Here is a 16,351-nt window from a genome sequence, read left to right on the forward strand (position 1 = left end):
ATAAAATTACTTACCCTTTTACATCACATTCAACTTATTGTAGTCTCTTAGTGCCATGGTGAAGCGACTATTCCGCAAATTGTAAAGAGCTATAGGACTTGTATCGGCATTGTATTCAGACCATTGCATCAAATTTAATTTGTTCTTTGGGATAAAGCCTTGTAATGATGGAGTTTTATTATTCTTGACATAATTATGCAAACCTGCAAAAAACAAAAACAAAAAACATATGGTCAGTATACTAAGATACACACGCAAGCACAAATGTTAATTTACCTTTTTTGACTCAATATTCTACCTCTGTGGGGATCATTGTTTGAATTATTGACCAAGTTAAAATGTACGTATTCTTGCTGTACACAGCAATGTTATATTTTACAGCTGATGATCCTTTCCTCGGTTGTTGCATTATTGTAAAGGATGGAGTAATGTGATTTCCCGGAATCACCACTTCCACTAATTGGGATTGATGTCAACTGTGGCCTATTCTGCTTCGATGTGTCGTCTTCTCCTTGTCTTTTTAGGACGGAATACAATGGACAATAAATAACGAATATTATTATTGCCAGTCCTTTCCAAATGATTCGTCCCAATGCAGAACAGTCTGTTCACCTCTTCTATTAGGCCTTTTTCTTATTGCGGAATTACATCCTTTTTCTTATTGAGACCGGTTTAGCGCGGCTATTCATTGGCAAAAAAAAAAAAAAAAAAGAAACATTTACTGGCCCTAAACTTGAAAAGGTCTAAGAGGGTTTCTTCAACGCAAGTAACATCATCAAAGCCTTTTAAAACAACCAAGATTGATAAAGTGGTCGCGATGAATTAATCTTCTACTTTTTTTCAATTCGTAGATGTACCCATGTAGGCCCATAGAGTATAGTTTGTCGATCACAGTTTCATTACCTATCATGTCTATGGCCAACAACGATAACTGTGGAACACCAAGCACATGCATACTATTAATTATAGAGGCATTTACTCTTAAGTTTTTTTATTGCTGCTTCAGTTCGAGATCGGGAGTGACTTTAGACCTTTTCCATTCGTTACTGCATAAATCGATATTCTGACTATCGTTGTATTGCAAAATAAGATCAATGTTTCTGGAATAGGTAGGAGAAGGCCTGTTGCGTGGAAAAGTTGGCGGTTGGTTTCGATCAGTATTTTGTTTGCTTAAACAGCCTGTTTCGCCCACTGAAGATTATACAAGAGATACAATTATAAAGAGATGCCAACTTTTGCTCTTTATACATACTCGACCATCTGTATATGACTTTTTAAGAACAAAGTGTCTAGGTAGCTGGAAAGACATCTGTAAAAGGTCATCTCTTGTTCATTACCCGCTTCATTCCAGAGATGAGTACCCTCAATGCTGTTGATGATAGTTGCCGCTTGTCAATCAAATAGTCAAGATTGTTGTGTATTGCTCTAGTTGCATCTTTTTTCTAGGATTACGTGAGCCTTGTCGGAGTCACTGTCGATCAACGTATCCTGAAGAAGTCGCGCTTTTCCCAAATTGATGTTTGACAGCATGTCGTCGATGGTTTTATTTTCATGAATAAGCACGTAGATATAAGACATCGCCTGTAGAACAGAACTGTTGGTGTGACTTTCACTGGCGCCTGGTGGTGACTTGTTCAGTTTTTGAAAGTACATGTTCTTCATATGCGGATTTATGTAGTTATATATCCCAGAAAGACTTAAACTGAAGGCATGTGCTGTTGAACAGGTCAAGAAGTACTTGAATAATTCAGCAAGTCATCTTCTTCATACGCAGGTTCTTCTTTCAAAATTAGAAATGCACAAATAGACAATAAGGCTAATTTTACTTACTATTATACATTTTTGTCCCAAGTATAACACTTCCATTGACGTACCAGACACGAGTATCACTGGTTTCATGTCTGTCGGAAGTGACTAAATTCTCCAGTAGAATATACTGTCCGGTCTTAATTCCCCACCAGAAATCACCACCTCGAGCATTGATTCACCACAACGAATCACCGCCACCAAGCATTAGTCGAGTCCTCGTGTTGTACTTCCGTGATTCCCATGTATTTTTCAATCAACAGGCTCTACATGAGGAGTATGAATAATGGTAATAGCGGTAATAGAATCAAGCGACTTACCAATTATTATCATCTTTTTGGCAGCTAATCGATTGTATAGTTTGGTAAGGTACGTGAGTAAATTAAATCTTGTATCATACTATATAATAATAGTTTGGTTATTTGGATGGAGACAATTGTGATTCATTTGAAACTTACCCGTGTCTTTACCCTAAATACGACATAGGATACAAGATAGTATCAGAAGGTAAAACCCGCAGCCTCTAATGAATGTAGGGTATTATATGAAGCAAGTAAGTTTATTTGACACTGTTGGGGTAGCTTTGAGATACAAGTAGTAGTAAAAGAATACGTGAATCCCCCGTTTAGAAGTTCCCATGATATATCGGTGACCAGCCGTAAACATGATATCACCCATGTCTCACACAAAAACCAGTAAGCCTCAACTTTTTATGTAAACTGCTCTCTATATCTTGTCTTAGCCTTTGTTTGAGAAAAAAAAAAAAAAAAAAAAAAAAAAACTCATTATAAAGCTTACCTTTTGCTTGGAACTTGGCATTTTTTTAAAAAAAAAAAAGAAAAAGGAAAAGAAAAGAAATTGGCGAATTTTTTATTTATATATTTATGAGATTGATAAACAAGTTCAGTATTATGTCAGGATGAGATAATTTTTTATTTATATATTATGTCAGTGATAAACAAGTTCTGGATTATGTCAGGATAAAATAATTGTTTATTTATAAAAAAAGGAATAACTGCGCTTTTCTTACAAGTATTGATTGATTACAATTTTTTTTTTTTTTATGAGCAAAGACTATGGACATGTTTATACTTCAGATGAGAAGTTAAGAAAATAACTTGGGACTAGTCGCATATCTACCTTAAAAAAATATGGGGAGCAATGTTAGTGATTATTTATTCTAGTTGGTTAATCATGAAGAAAAAGCAAGAAAGAAGCTTGATGTCGTACAGCCGGATATGCCGAACCCATTCAAACTTCATTGGCTACTCTTTAAACAGACGCAATTTACTTTCTAAAGACACAATCACTTTTTTTATTTTGGCTTTGTAATTCCATCTTGTTCTAACTTTTTAATCTCTGAATCTGACAGACCCAATAAATCCTTCAAAACTTGATTTGTATGCTCACCCAAATCCGGGCCTTTTGTTAAAACAAGCAAAAAAAAAAGTGAGTCAAGACATATTTGTAATCTTCATTTTCTTTCTTACCAGCCCATTCAGTTGATCCAGGAGTTGTACCAAGTACAGGCGACATGCCGGGAATCTAATTTATGTTTGTATGTCAATTTAAACATACAATGACTGCTTGGCTTGCACACTTTACCTTAACATTCCATCCCCGTCCTTCTTCTTTGGTACCCACAGTGACATTTTCAATCATGCCTCTAGCATTAATATGTTCGTCTTCTACAATATCTTTGGCGTCATATATCTTTCCTGCAGGTACAGAGACTTTTTCCATCACTTCCAAAACCTCATCTGTCGTATGTTCCAATGTCCATGCCGCTATTTATATGAGTTAATAACAATAATTTCTTAATTTACTTGGATTACAATCCCAAATATTACCAATGGCACCATCAATAGCTTCTTGCTCTTTCACTCTATCCGCATTAACCTTGTATTTCTCTCCAGTCTAAATAATTAAGCCGTGAGTTTTATATATATATATAACCATGAATGAGACTTTTGTTACCAAATCACTTCTTCCGATAGCGTTCATCAGGCGTACATAGATACTATCGCCATTGCCACCAATGATGACATGTTTACCGTCTTTACAAGGATAGGTGTTTGTAGGTACAATACCTGTGACAGTCGTACCAGAAGGTTGACGTATCTATACAAGGAAGAAATAAGCCATGTGGTACAGTTTTGACAAAAAAAAAAGGGGGGGGATGATGAACTTACCTCATCAAAGCGATCAAATTCAGGTACGACCCCTTCCATCATATTCAACATACTTTCGTATATAGCAACATCTACCACTTGCCCTGTTCTCTCTGTTTGTGAAGCGAGTTTGTTCTTTGCGATTAAACCTAAAAGTACGCCCAAAGCAGCATGTAAACCTGCTAAAGAGTCGCCTAGACTCATATTGGGTCTGACAGGAGGATCTCCAGGGTGACCATTGACAAACCGGAATCCACCCATACCTTCACAGACAGAAGCATACCCAGGTCGTTTTGAATAAGGTCCTGTTTGACCATAGCCAGAGATACGTGTATAAATCAACTTTGGATTGGCAGGGTAAATATCCTCTTGTGTGCATGTAAGTTTCTTCCTCTCATAAAACCCAAATCCTTTTTTTTTTTATTTTATTTATTACCGGGTCCTAATCCCCATTTCTCCATGGTGCCAGGCTTAAAGTTCTCAATAAGCACATCGGATTGCTCAGCCAATTGTTTGACAAGGTCTCTTCCCTCTTGCGTCTTCAAATCCAGCGTAATGGATTTCTTGTTGCGTGAAAGAGATCTGGACCATGCACTCTGACCATCTTTATCCAAGTGGCGCCAAATACGTAAAGGATCTCCAATCTTGGGTGGTTCTACTTTAATCTAATATCTAGTCTTTTCAATGCCTCCCCATTTGTCTCTCTCTCTGTGTGTGTATATTCATGTAACTTACAACCTCTACAAGTAAAAGAGATGGGTTAATTCAATGCATACACAAGAAGATTAATTTCCTGTATGTATTACCTGCTCCGTAATATCCAAGGATTGAGCCACAAAAGGGTCCTGCTACAAGCTATGAAGGTACTGAGTGTACGCAAGGAAGAGGGCGAGATTTTTTCTTATTTACCTGTCCAAGTTCTAAAACTCGGATACCTTGTAAAGGTTTGATGGCTTCTGTTGATTTAAACCTTTTCCAGGCTTTCTTGTGTGTTACTACGTGGTCTTCTGTCTGTATAGAAGTGCTTACCGAGGTGCTTTACACCTTGACTTTTCAACGCATGGACAGCTAGCATAATGTTGATAAAAAAAGAGAAAGAACAAAAAAAAAAAAAAGAGACATTAAATAAGAATGAGTCTGATCCAATCAAACCGAGGCTTTCAATGTTCCGGAGGTCCAAAAAAAAAAGCTACAATGATAGACCCGGGAACAAGTTTTTTATTTTTTTTTATTTTTTAGGGTTCTTTTTCTCATCTTACATTGAACAGTTTGTCTAATGAATGCAATAAAGTTGACAGACCGTCGAGGCGACACAGACAAAGTCCTGACGGAAAGAATAGCCAATGCTGTAAAACTGAATGATTAACAATGTGTGCATGTGTGTCATTCTCATCATGTTTTTCTATCATAGCTTCGAGTGCAATTACCAAGAAGGTATCGACTTGCAACGGAAATGAATTTGCTTTATAGTTTGGATCAACATGGGATCAGTTTAAGCACGTTATATCGGTTAGTCAAGAATACAAAGGGACCTATTGTATTAGTTGTAAAGGATGCAGATGATAATGTAAGCATTTTATATTAAAAAAAGTGATGATTCGTTGCTAATCTATAAGAGCATTTTTTAGGTGTTTGGCGCGTTTTTAAACGAAACTTTAAAATCAGGATCTCGTTATTACGGCACAGGAGAATGGTAAAAAAAAAAAAAAAAGAAGAAAAAGAAGAATAAAAAATCATTGATGCATGAATTTTCTAGTTTTTTGTGGAAGTGGAGTGAGACGGAATCCAAAATCACGACGTACAAATGGACTGGCAAAAATGAATATATGATTCTTTCAGAACCAGATTTTATTGCGATTGGCGGAGGGTAAGGATGACAAATTAAGAGATTTACGGAAAAAAAAAAAGCGTTGGGGTTACTTAAATTTTTTGATTTTTTTTCTTAATATGTGATAAAAGTGAGGGCGTGTTCGGCTTATGGATAAACTCAGAGTTAGAAAAGGGCTATAGTCAGCCTTGTCCCACCTTTGATAATGAACGATTAACGCCTAACCCCGAGTTCGAATGCGTCGAGTTGGAAGTGTGGGGATTTCGCATTTAAGATATGAAATATTGGGCAAGCGGAAGAAATCTCATATCAGATGACACTTTATCAATTGGAAATCTCGGGTAAAACATTAAAAAATAGAAAACTATTACGCGTACAACTTTTTTTTTTGCGGGATTTCACGGGTATTCGCAATAGTGTTGCTATATCTTTTTTTTTTTTCAGGGTCCAAAAAACTTTGTTTCATTTTGACATGTATTTCTGTCCAATAAAACGCGACTTTAGTTTCCGCTGCACAGCCATGATTGGCTCGATATCATCTTTCGCAATATCACACTGATGTGTATCAAAGCAGAAAGCGCTGTCACCGTAGGACGAATAATCACTATTAAGCCCCTTCTTTCCCCCCACTATCTGTTAGAACGCTGGAAAATCCCAAATTAAATTGTAAACATTCCGGGATATTATTTTTTATTATTTTCTCCTCAGGAGCTGGGAAAAAATGCATTTATAAGCTATCAGTCATTGGTTGATTGTGGTGCAAGGGATTTTAAAATTAAATCTTTTTTTTTTTTTTTTATTTCTTCTCCTTTTCTTTTTTTCTCTTTTCACTAAATTATTATCCCAATAAAAAAAAAATGACTTCTGCTGTGCAATTACTACGCGACCAAGTAACCAAGGAACTCGGAGACTCTGTTACGATTGTTGGTAAATACGATTTTTTTTTTAAAAAAAAAAGTTATGAGAGGTAGCACAATAATAACCTTTTTTATTTTATTTTTCATGTAGTGCTCGGTGCCTCTGGCGATCTTGCAAAGAAAAAGACGTACCCGGCCTTATTTGGACTTTATCGTAACGGATTCTTACCGGATAATGTACGTATTGTTGGTTATGCACGTACCAAGATGGATCACGAGGATTATTTGAAACGTATTACGCAATACATCAAAGTCGGTGACGATGGTGATAAATTGGAAGAGTTCAAAAACTTGACAGATTATGTCTCGGGTCAATACGATCAAGATGCCTCCTATCAACAATTAAACACCTTTATCACCAACAGCGAAATCGAACGCAAAGTCGCCTCCCCCAACCGTGTTTTCTACATGGCTTTACCTCCTTCCGTCTTCATCCCCGTTGCTCAAGGCTTAAAACGTAACGTCTATGCAGCCAACGGTATCAATCGTCTCGTTGTCGAAAAACCCTTTGGTATGGATTCTGAGAGTTCAAACCATTTAGGTCGTGAATTAGGCGCTCTTTTCACTGAAAACGAGGTGAGTCACAAAAAAAAAATTTTTTTTTATAGGCCTTGACTAATCACCTAAAAATTAGATCTACCGTATTGACCATTACCTCGGTAAGGAGATGGTCAAGAATATCATGAATCTTCGTTTCGCAAACATCTTCTTTTCCCAAATTTGGAATCGCAGTAACATTGACAATATCCAAATTACATTCAAGGAGCCTTTCGGAACCGAGGGTCGTGGTGGTTATTTTGACGAATTCGGTATTATCCGTGATGTTATCCAAAACCGTAAGTATAAGTGTGTGTGTGTGTGTAATTAGTATTATGTACTAAATTAAATCACATTTTTTATTAGACTTGTTGCAAGTACTTACTTTAATCGCCATGGAAAGACCTATTTCAACCGATTCGGAAGCAATTCGTGATGAAAAAGTCAAGGTATTGAAATGCATTCAACCCATTGCTTTGGAAGACACACTTTTAGGTCAATATGTTGCTGCTGATGGTAAGCCTGGTTATCTCGAGGATGAGACAATCAAGGCCAAGGACAGTTTGACACCTACCTTTGCTGCTGCTGTGTGTTGGGTCAACAATGAACGTTGGGAAGGAGTTCCATTTATTTTAAAGGCCGGTAAAGCTTTAAACGAAGCCAAGGTGGAAGTGCGTATTCAATTCCATCACGTTGCTGGTAACTTATTCAGTGGATCTGCACGTAATGAACTCGTGATCCGTATCCAACCCAAAGAAGCGGTCTACATGAAGTTCAACAACAAACAACCTGGCTTGTCCTACCAGACCATCCAAACCGATTTGGACTTATCTTACCACGAACGTTACTCGGAATTACATATACCTGATGCTTACGAATCGCTTATTTTGGATGTATTACGTAACGATCATTCCAACTTTGTGCGTGATGATGAATTGGAGCGTGCCTGGAAGATCTTTACACCTTTACTCCATCAGATTGACGGCCACGATTCTCAAGTCGATATCAAGTCGTATCCTTATGGCTCGCGTGGTCCCAAGGAATTAGATGCCTTTGTCAAGAAATATGGTTATCATCGTGATGCCAATGATTACACCTGGCCTCGTCAAAATGTCAACCCTGCCACTAACAAACTTTAATTATTTTTATTTATTTTTCATTTTGTGCATCTCTCCTCGTAAAAATTATCCCCTCTTCCTTGTTTATTTTTTTTTTTTATATATTCCCCCACCCCCCACCCTTTTTTAGTTCCTTTCTCACTCTTAACAAAAAAAAAAAAAAAATCACTCACTCTCACACACTTCTTGTATTGTAATTTTTTTAAATAAATCTTCATTTTTTTTTTTGTAGTCACTTGTTGTTACGATAGAAACGGTTGCCATGTGTGATGTCAAATGGTTACCAATGACTACCGCGGATATCTTTCTTACACAAATCTTACAGTTTAATAAAAAAAAAATAAAAAAAAAAATTATATTTCTTTTTCTGGAATGATAAAAAAAATGGGGGTTGGTAGAGTGGTATATCATATTAAATGTATAGGTAAAAAAAAAAAAGTTGGTATTACATAGTTTTTTTTTTTTTTTTTTTTTTTTTTGTTGTGTTGTCATAAGCTTAATTTTTTTTTTTTTTTTGTTTTTTGTTATAGTTAGTTGCTCCATTTCTTGGGAGTGGAATCCCGTTCTTTTTTGATACTATACTTTGATGCTCTTGATGTTGTAGAAGAGGCGTTCGAGTATGTGGAATGCATGGAACTATTACTCGCACTTTTTGTCATAATGGTAGAAGAAGGCGTACGTTGTATAGAGGAACGTCTATGAGGTATAGGTGAGGTGGTGGGAGAAAAAGAGATTTGTTTGTTTGCATGATGAGTGTTGTTTATGCTGCCCAGCGATGTCCTTCTCGTTCCTCCTGCAACTGCTGCTGCTGATCTATTTGGAGTGATGCTGTTGCGTGTGCCTAGTGCTGACCTTGGTCTCGTCCGTGTAGCTATTATATATTATACAAAGAGATGAGCAACATGTATTATAAAAAAGAGAGGTATTCTTTGGGGGGATAAATTACCCTCCGCTTCCGTCACCCGCACGACTTTTTTGTTCTGCAAAACGGCTGATTGAGCCTGCTCAATAAGGTCAAGCAACATGATCCGAATTCTTTCAAACGCTGCATCCTCGTCCTCTAAACACCGTTGTAGGTCAGATGATTGTTGTACCAGATCTGTGCAAGACTATGTATAATAATATATATATAAAGAAAGGAAGAAAGAGGTTATCTACCTGTGGGTATGTTTTACACTCTCTCACTCTCGCTCTCTCTCTCTCTTTTTAAACAAAAATGTGTATGTGTACCATGATACCGTTCTTACTTGTGGAAGTGTCCAAGCCAGGAGTCAGTGGCCTTTCTATTCTGCACGATGATGAGCCACACTCTTGAGATAATGAGTGTGTGTACTTACGCAGCTAATCTATCTTGTAAATCATGGATGGTATTGGACTGTTCTTTGACAACGGTCTCCAATGTTTGGTTTAGTGTTAATAAGGACTTTTTCTCAATTTCCAAGTCTTGGATCTATTAAAAGTTAAAGGGGTTGGTCAGTTTAGTAAGAAATAAAAAAAAATTCATTCCCCAGTGAGGTATGTGTTGTTGTTGTACCTTTCGATTTGCTCTGGCATCATCAGGTAGGACGGGAGAAGTAATATTGCCTCGTAACATAAAGGAGGCTAACCCACCTGTCATGATACCAAAGCCTGTTTTGAAGGACGGTAATTTGACGGGGTGTGTGATGGGAGGGGTGACAGGGTTTTGTTTGACTGCTGGAATAGACTCCTCAGTATCAATGTCGTCGATGGGGTCAGTGGTGTGCTTTCTTGTCAGGTTGATTCGACTAATGACAAGAGGAGGTTGAGACTGAATCTTTTCAAACGACGCATGGTGGATCTGCTGTTGTTGCAGTTGTTGCTGAGGAGGAGGTTGTTTAAGCAGAGGTGATTGACAAAAGAAAGAAAGTCCCGGGTTAGTCTCGACAGATGGTTGACGAATCATGGGCGAAGTCGTCGACGCGGAACTGGTGGTAAAAGAGAAACTAGTAGAGGAATCTGTAGAAGAAGAATAGTTAAGTGCCTCTGCTCTTGTCGGTCGAATAATATTGACCGCTTTGGGCGTCAACTCCTTTGATAGCATCTTTATATCTTTATCGTCCTTTCACTTATTGAACACAATAATACCTTTTTCAAATAAATAAAAAAAGTGGGAAAAAAAAAAAGGGAAATTAAAAAAAAAAAAATAATAACAAAAATTGGATGACCAAAGCAAGCACAGACAATAAGATTTTTTATTATTTTAAAATAACACCCCTACTTAATAAGGAAACCTCTCTTTTCTTCTTCATCTTTTTTAAACATTTGTCATTAATTTTTGACGTCCTCACTCATTTCTCTCACCCGTGAGTAGTGTGTAACTGAGAAAAAATCCAGAAAAAGGCAAAGGCGGAGTCCCTCACTCTCATTTGAAAGGGGAGGGTCAAGGGAAGGGGCACACACAAATATAGGTTGCATTTTTCATACTCAAATAATGATGTAATCCCAACAAATTCAATGTTTAGTTGCGGGCTGATTCGGTCTGCTCTGTCTGCTTTGTATGCTTTTGTGAGTCCAAACCCAATCAGATAATCTCTGCGCTCCATTCTCATTGGCTGAGAGTCACAGTCGCAAAAAAAAAAAAAAAAAAAAAAATCTGATTATTTTTATGACCCCCCAGCTTTTTTTTTTCATATTATTTATTATCTCTTTTTTCTTTTTCTTGCATTGATTCTAAACATTACAACCATGTTGCGTACTACTATTTCCGCCATCAACCGCTCAACACGTCTTATTCACAAACCTCTTTCCATCTCTGGATCTCGCTTCTACCATGAAAAGGTATGGATTAATAATATCCAAAGTGTGTATTTGTGTGTGTGTAAATGGATGACTAAACAACAAATTATAGGTTATTGATCATTACGAACGTCCCCGTAACGTTGGATCTTTCCCTAAAACCGATATGGATGTAGGTACTGGTCTCGTTGGTGCACCTGCCTGTGGTGATGTGATGAAATTACAAATCAAGGTCGATGATGCTACAGGTAAAATCGTGGATGTCAAGTTCAAGACATTTGGCTGTGGTTCTGCTATCGCCTCTAGCAGTTTCATGACTGAACGTGTTCGTGGTATGACCCTCGAACAAGCCGGTCAAATCAAAAACACGGAAATCGCTAAGGAATTGTGTTTACCTCCCGTCAAGTTGCATTGTTCCAGTAAGTAACCTTTTTTTATTCATTCATCTATGAATACATGACTAATCCATCATCTTTTTAGTGTTGGCTGAAGATGCTATTAAATCTGCCATCAAGGATTATCAAAAGAAGCGTGGCACCAAAGCTTAATCTCACTCAAAATCTCTCTCTCTCTCTCACACACACCTCCTCTATTTAATATAATATATCCCTTTTGACACACGACAACAAAAAATAAATATATTCTTCTGTAAATAACCTATTTGTCTACTAGCATGCAACAGTACAGATTTTAATATTAACCCCAAGTGTATCACATCGTGACGTGAGCTCTTAGTTTCAATTCATTAGACAAGTGGTACGTGGTACACACAAAAAACAATGATTGATGTGGACACCTGAGCTTCATAAAGAGCTTATTTCCATGTGTCTCTTATCTGCAACTCCACACTGTCATTTTCTATTAATTATCATGATAAATTGCTTATCTGCTGCGGTTGCCCATAAGAAGCAGAAAAAAAAAAGAGTTCCCCACATTCTAAAACAATGTTCACATTCTTGGAGATCTAAACACTAGTCAAGCCTCTTTTTTTTAGAGCCTAAATGAACAAAAAAAGGGAGCTTTCCTTCTTATGGGAAGGTGGGGTTGCTTTAATGTGTCTTGCATATGATACAAGTCTTTTTTAATATGCTATTGGAGAACTATTAAAATTACGCTGTTTAGTCTTATCTAAGACCGTCATTGCAGTGACGCTATGATCCACACCTGAGCGTATTTGTATTGTACGTAGACTTCTAGATTATGACAACATACAATTGACAGTAGAAATTAAAACCCTCCACAAAAAGATATCTATACCTTTTCTGATTGGCTGATGCGGCATTGTAGTCATCAGAAACATGCTCCTATGAACGTCTACAATCCATCACGGGAGATCTTCTAAAGCAATGTGTTATTAATACATAAAAAGTGAGTTAAACCCACCCATACGAGTATCACTCGAATTATAATTTTTGAAATTTTTAATGATTACAAGTTTTTCTATTGAGGAGGAGGGGTAAAAAGTACAGGTGATTACAGCATCTACTGCTTTTTGCAGCAAGCACATGGAGGAGGTTCTGTAGAATTGCCAACTTTCAATTTTTTCAACAGATCCTTGGTCTCCTTGTCAAGTTTTTCTTGCTGGTTTTTGACGTCTTCTTCCGTTGCTAAATAATAGACATGGGTTGGATTTTCTTGAATAAACGTCCTTGCATCTTTTGGACGACAATAACTTTCTAATTCAAATGCTACAGCTAAAAAAATATGTGAGTATCATTGTAGTTTTTCTTGTTCTGTATTAGCACACATACCAGAAAAATGCTTAACCCTTTTTTTTTTTTTTTTTTGCAAGTGACAGATATGAGTTCTTTTGTTTTTTTTTATATATTTGCTTTTTTTCCCCCTTACCAGATACCTCTTGCGTGCTTCCGTATGTCATCCAAACGGTTCGCTCTGATAGTGCTGTGAAATAGAAAAAGAAGGGTGAGTTTAAACCACAAGAAAAGTTAAATCTTTCGAAACTTACATGAGCAGATTAAACAGCATCACTAGCGTCATGACCGAGAACAAAATAGAAACCACCTTAATAAATATAATGCTTTCTACTTCAGCTCCATCATTGGCAGGATCCCACGAGCCATAGATAAAATAACAAATTTGCGAGAAGGATCGAAAGACGTTACTAAATCCATAGGATCCACTGGAGTGGCCAAATGAATTATCACTCCCCACCACGCCGCTATAAATCACATTGTAATTCTCTTGATAATATTCATCGGGTTTTAAATGGATCAGAACCATATTTGTGTTGGTAAACATAAAGACGACAACAAGCATCACGATAACGACAGAACGCACAATTCTGGCGGTTTCAATCACGGTTTCAATAATGTATCCCTACAATATTCGAATCTTTATTAGTCAAAAAAATCTACTACTTAAATCCTTAAGAATAACACTTACAAATGAAGGAATCACTCGTATTCTGAATATAGCATGTATCCACAAAATTAACGTGGTGGCACTACATAATTCACTCTATCATTTTTTTTTTTTAGTTAATATTTTTTAAGCCACTTATTTCCAAACACTTACAAAATGACTCCATCCATTGATCATGTGAACAAATGTAAACACAGGGAGTATCACAGCAGCAATATCTATCCAATGATAAATTGAACAAAGCCAAGACAATTTTCTACTTGATGTCCAAAATTGACATATTTTTTGTAGCATGAGTACAACCGCCGCCGCACACATCAGCCCGATGGAAGCCATTTGTCCCGGTGACCTCACTCTAAATTTTGTTTCGATAATGTTATTATTCAGCTCTTGAGAAAACACAACACCAGTGGAGAACGTAATATAGTATACAATATGGATAGCAAATAGATAAAATAATCTTCGCCGAATGAATTGTTGGTATTTATATTCGAGCAGCACTTTATGTAAAATTTCACTCTGTCGGTAAATATTGTTTCGATGTTGGTAAGACCCTTCAAGAATATCACAATGGGCAGCAACAGTTGAGTCATATGTGCTGGTATGAGGTAGTTGGAGTACACATACTTGATACGAGTGCCATGTATGATCTTTAGATCCCTTGGAGAACGTCTTCCATAGGTCGGATACTCGATCGGTATAATAGCGCATTATTTGCCTCCATTTCCCACACTTGTGAATTTGCTCCGTTAACGTATACACCTTGAAACCACCTGTTTTGACCTCTGTCTTGTTATAATGCGTTCTTTCTATTTGGTTTAATTCAAGCTTTTGCGCATTTAGTTTTTCCTTTTCTATGGATACAAAGGATAGCTTTTGACTACTCTCTAATAAAAGATCTAAACAATTTGGGATTAAAGTCGAATACTTTTTTTTTTACTATCATTATTTTTTTACCTGAGTTTCCTTCCTTTTGAAGAAATAAAAGAGCATCCGTCAAGGCCAAGAGACCACCGGTACCCGATCGTGTTTTCGAACACTGTAAAATACAGTTAAAAAGTAGTTTATACAAATCGTTTTCATTTTCTTCAATCAACACTGTCAACACGTTTTCATTTCTTTTGGATAGATCGGTACAACGTGTTTCTTTTCGTGAGTTTCTGTATTCTACAACCGGTACAAATGACATGCCATTATTGGATATGGCAGAGTTTCTTGCTGTTGTAAGCATGTTGCTCTCTGATTGTTGAGAAGTGTTTCTGTTTCTGAAAAAGAAGTTTGATAGATGATAATTGCCTTTTTTTTGTTTGTGCCAGACGGTATCGTTCGTCTTGATTAGAGTTCTGACAGGATAACTGAGGATGAGAATAGGTAACTCGATACCGATCAGCATTTTGATGATGTCTCTTCCACTTTTGAATGAAGCAAGCATGGATAATGTACGGCTACTGGCGACCGTTGAAAAAAAGTTGGATTGCTTATCCAGATCCTTCATTGTAGAGTGGATGATATTTTCAGTTTTAGAGAGCATCATGGTATAGTTTCCCTGATGATTTACGCTTAAAGTTAATTTCGGTTTCATAAAAAAACGTTAAAAGAAATTATTTACCTTATTTCGGGTTGCACTTGAATTATAAAAGGTAAGAAAATGAAGCGCTTGACATGCACTTTCAAATCGGTGATAATCAAAACTTTTTTGAACCGCTAGTGTGTCGGAATCTGTGGTAGATGCATCGGGAACGCCATTACTAAGAATAGACAACGGTAAAAATAGCTCTTCGGTATGATATGTTGACCTGGTTTGATCGGGTGCACTTTGTGTAATATTCACCAAGATTCTTCCAGAGCAAACACCGTCCACCAATTTAATGCTGTCAAAGTTATGAATTTCCCAGTTTTCGCGAAACGAGTAAAATACACCGTAGTCCGGTCCCTTGTAAGCTCGAATATACACAAGTTCGTCTTCTTTTGCAATTAATTTATCTTTTGTACAATTATTTTCTGATAATTTCCAAAGTTGCACCGTGTGTTGACCAAAACGGAGAAGATACTGTGTTTCAGGCAAGATAAAATGAGCACACTTGAGTCTAGAGTAATCATTCAAGTTGTTATAGATCTCATGACCACCTCCAATCAAAGGCAGAGTGTCTCCTTGAATCCATTCTATTCTGCTTTCCGTGTTGACTTGATCTATATCTAGTTCAATCGCATACGTACTTGGAGTATCACTCTGTTCGAAACACACATAAACACCTTTCAGACACTTTTTATTTTCTTCATTGACTGTCCAGGTGACAAAAGGTTGAATGTATTTACTATATTGCCAAGATAACGTTGCGGTGACGACTGGCTTAGCGATTCTGTAAATAGATTTTTCCGCTTCCATATACCAGACTTCAAAGACTACATGTTCACCTTCAAAAGCCGACATGGAAACGTATTTACCGCCGTAAAAGAAATCAATGTGAGAAACTGTAAAATCCAAGTCCAAATCTTCTTCTACTTGGGACCTTAATTGGTAAACAAGTGATCCACTTTTGATGTGGTAAATGTTGATGGTGCGAGTAGTTTCGGAAGGCACAGTAGCGGCATAAGTGGAGTCCTTAGAGAATGCCACGATATTCTCCTTTATTGCATGAAACGCTGTCAACAAACCACCGTCCTCTGTAAGAGACCAAAGACGAGCAAGACCACCGGTAAAATGCGTAATAATCATATTGTGTTGAATATGTCTAGAAAGCGACATGATTCTGTTTATATCTGAATTATCTTCAACTGATTGTGTATCAACCCATAATGAATTTTGAATATACAGATCGTCCGTGTAGAGCTCTT

At 37.0% G+C, this 16,351-nt stretch overlaps 8 protein-coding genes across 8 annotated transcripts; 3 read left to right on the plus strand and 5 right to left on the minus strand.

The window, feature by feature from the left end:
* Positions 1 to 991: 991 nt before the first annotated feature.
* On the minus strand, positions 992 to 1,368 carry EV154DRAFT_414375 (uncharacterized protein; the record flags this gene model as incomplete). The annotated part of the gene is made up of 2 exons (XM_051595608.1): positions 992 to 1,191; positions 1,272 to 1,368. Coding segments are annotated over 2 exons (297 nt in total), but the record flags the coding sequence as incomplete, so codon positions are not given.
* A 69-nt stretch (positions 1,369 to 1,437) lies between these two features.
* EV154DRAFT_394124 (uncharacterized protein) lies at positions 1,438 to 1,746 on the minus strand (the record flags this gene model as incomplete). The annotated part of the gene is made up of 1 exon (XM_051595155.1): positions 1,438 to 1,746. A coding segment is annotated over one exon (309 nt), but the record flags the coding sequence as incomplete, so codon positions are not given.
* A 1,092-nt stretch (positions 1,747 to 2,838) lies between these two features.
* On the minus strand, positions 2,839 to 5,173 carry EV154DRAFT_497356 (CAIB/BAIF family protein). Its single transcript, XM_051600260.1, has 11 exons — positions 5,007 to 5,173; positions 4,887 to 4,957; positions 4,784 to 4,832; positions 4,713 to 4,717; positions 4,414 to 4,642; positions 3,999 to 4,345; positions 3,784 to 3,927; positions 3,657 to 3,723; positions 3,412 to 3,593; positions 3,297 to 3,351; positions 2,839 to 3,228 (listed from the first exon to the last, which is right to left on the minus strand). Exons 1-11 carry the CDS (start codon positions 5,050 to 5,052, stop codon positions 3,122 to 3,124), a joined length of 1,302 nt encoding a protein of 433 aa, XP_051461323.1. The 5' UTR covers positions 5,053 to 5,173; the 3' UTR covers positions 2,839 to 3,121.
* Positions 5,174 to 5,430: 257 nt separating this feature from the next.
* EV154DRAFT_536442 (TLDc domain-containing protein) lies at positions 5,431 to 6,078 on the plus strand (the record flags this gene model as incomplete). Its single annotated transcript, XM_051604137.1, has 4 exons — positions 5,431 to 5,544; positions 5,606 to 5,670; positions 5,734 to 5,844; positions 5,937 to 6,078. The coding sequence occupies 4 exons, from the start codon at positions 5,431 to 5,433 to the stop codon at positions 6,076 to 6,078; spliced, it is 432 nt and encodes a 143-aa protein (XP_051461324.1).
* An 830-nt stretch (positions 6,079 to 6,908) lies between these two features.
* On the plus strand, positions 6,909 to 8,607 carry EV154DRAFT_542267 (glucose-6-phosphate dehydrogenase). The gene is made up of 3 exons (XM_051604511.1): positions 6,909 to 7,298; positions 7,357 to 7,558; positions 7,626 to 8,607. The coding sequence occupies exons 1-3, from the start codon at positions 6,930 to 6,932 to the stop codon at positions 8,396 to 8,398; spliced, it is 1,344 nt and encodes a 447-aa protein (XP_051461325.1). The 5' UTR covers positions 6,909 to 6,929; the 3' UTR covers positions 8,399 to 8,607.
* Positions 8,608 to 8,833: 226 nt separating this feature from the next.
* Positions 8,834 to 10,563, minus strand: EV154DRAFT_497376 (uncharacterized protein). Its single transcript, XM_051600261.1, has 5 exons — positions 9,912 to 10,563; positions 9,715 to 9,827; positions 9,608 to 9,665; positions 9,324 to 9,486; positions 8,834 to 9,248 (listed from the first exon to the last, which is right to left on the minus strand). Exons 1-5 carry the CDS (start codon positions 10,437 to 10,439, stop codon positions 8,908 to 8,910), a joined length of 1,203 nt encoding a protein of 400 aa, XP_051461326.1. The 5' UTR covers positions 10,440 to 10,563; the 3' UTR covers positions 8,834 to 8,907.
* Positions 10,564 to 10,684: 121 nt separating this feature from the next.
* Positions 10,685 to 11,788, plus strand: EV154DRAFT_548785 (iron sulfur cluster assembly protein 1). The gene is made up of 3 exons (XM_051604826.1): positions 10,685 to 11,176; positions 11,247 to 11,553; positions 11,615 to 11,788. Exons 1-3 carry the CDS (start codon positions 11,084 to 11,086, stop codon positions 11,680 to 11,682), a joined length of 468 nt encoding a protein of 155 aa, XP_051461327.1. The 5' UTR covers positions 10,685 to 11,083; the 3' UTR covers positions 11,683 to 11,788.
* Positions 11,789 to 12,517: 729 nt separating this feature from the next.
* On the minus strand, positions 12,518 to 14,394 carry EV154DRAFT_497382 (uncharacterized protein). The gene is made up of 5 exons (XM_051600262.1): positions 13,670 to 14,394; positions 13,538 to 13,612; positions 13,101 to 13,471; positions 12,886 to 13,036; positions 12,518 to 12,828 (listed from the first exon to the last, which is right to left on the minus strand). Exons 1-4 carry the CDS (start codon positions 14,225 to 14,227, stop codon positions 12,979 to 12,981), a joined length of 1,062 nt encoding a protein of 353 aa, XP_051461328.1. The 5' UTR covers positions 14,228 to 14,394; the 3' UTR covers positions 12,518 to 12,828; positions 12,886 to 12,978.
* Between the last annotated feature and the right edge of the window lie 1,957 nt (positions 14,395 to 16,351).

The sequence above is a fragment of the Mucor mucedo genome, assembly GCF_025094135.1.
Source record: "Mucor mucedo strain NRRL 3635 chromosome Unknown EV154scaffold_14, whole genome shotgun sequence".
Taxonomy (NCBI): Eukaryota; Fungi; Mucoromycota; class Mucoromycetes; order Mucorales; family Mucoraceae; genus Mucor; species Mucor mucedo.

What these genes read in the sequence shown, in the direction of transcription:
- EV154DRAFT_497356 (XM_051600260.1), bottom strand. Translation starts at nt 5,052, where the DNA reads ATGCTAGCTGTCCATGCGTTGAAAAGTCAAGGTGTAAAGCACCTCG. An exon ending in AATTTGATCGCTTTGATGAG is followed by an intron (nt 3,928 to 3,998) that starts GTAAGTTCATCA and finishes TTCCTTGTATAG; the next exon opens with ATACGTCAACCTTCTGGTAC. An exon ending in CTATCGGAAGAAGTGATTTG is followed by an intron (nt 3,724 to 3,783) that starts GTAACAAAAGTC and finishes TTAATTATTTAG; the next exon opens with ACTGGAGAGAAATACAAGGT.
- EV154DRAFT_542267 (XM_051604511.1), top strand. Translation starts at nt 6,930, where the DNA reads ATGGATCACGAGGATTATTTGAAACGTATTACGCAATACATCAAAGTC. An exon ending in CTCTTTTCACTGAAAACGAG is followed by an intron (nt 7,299 to 7,356) that starts GTGAGTCACAAA and finishes CCTAAAAATTAG; the next exon opens with ATCTACCGTATTGACCATTA. An exon ending in CCGTGATGTTATCCAAAACC is followed by an intron (nt 7,559 to 7,625) that starts GTAAGTATAAGT and finishes ATTTTTTATTAG; the next exon opens with ACTTGTTGCAAGTACTTACT.
- EV154DRAFT_497376 (XM_051600261.1), bottom strand. Translation starts at nt 10,439, where the DNA reads ATGCTATCAAAGGAGTTGACGCCCAAAGCGGTCAATATTATTCGACCG. An exon ending in ATGCCAGAGCAAATCGAAAG is followed by an intron (nt 9,828 to 9,911) that starts GTACAACAACAA and finishes AACTTTTAATAG; the next exon opens with ATCCAAGACTTGGAAATTGA. An exon ending in TTACAAGATAGATTAGCTGC is followed by an intron (nt 9,666 to 9,714) that starts GTAAGTACACAC and finishes ATCATCGTGCAG; the next exon opens with AATAGAAAGGCCACTGACTC.
- EV154DRAFT_548785 (XM_051604826.1), top strand. Translation starts at nt 11,084, where the DNA reads ATGTTGCGTACTACTATTTCCGCCATCAACCGCTCAACACGTCTTATT. An exon ending in CTCGCTTCTACCATGAAAAG is followed by an intron (nt 11,177 to 11,246) that starts GTATGGATTAAT and finishes AACAAATTATAG; the next exon opens with GTTATTGATCATTACGAACG. An exon ending in CGTCAAGTTGCATTGTTCCA is followed by an intron (nt 11,554 to 11,614) that starts GTAAGTAACCTT and finishes TCATCTTTTTAG; the next exon opens with TGTTGGCTGAAGATGCTATT.
- EV154DRAFT_497382 (XM_051600262.1), bottom strand. Translation starts at nt 14,227, where the DNA reads ATGCGCTATTATACCGATCGAGTATCCGACCTATGGAAGACGTTCTCC. An exon ending in TACGAGTGATTCCTTCATTT is followed by an intron (nt 13,472 to 13,537) that starts GTAAGTGTTATT and finishes CGAATATTGTAG; the next exon opens with GGATACATTATTGAAACCGT. An exon ending in ATGCTGTTTAATCTGCTCAT is followed by an intron (nt 13,037 to 13,100) that starts GTAAGTTTCGAA and finishes TCTATTTCACAG; the next exon opens with CACTATCAGAGCGAACCGTT.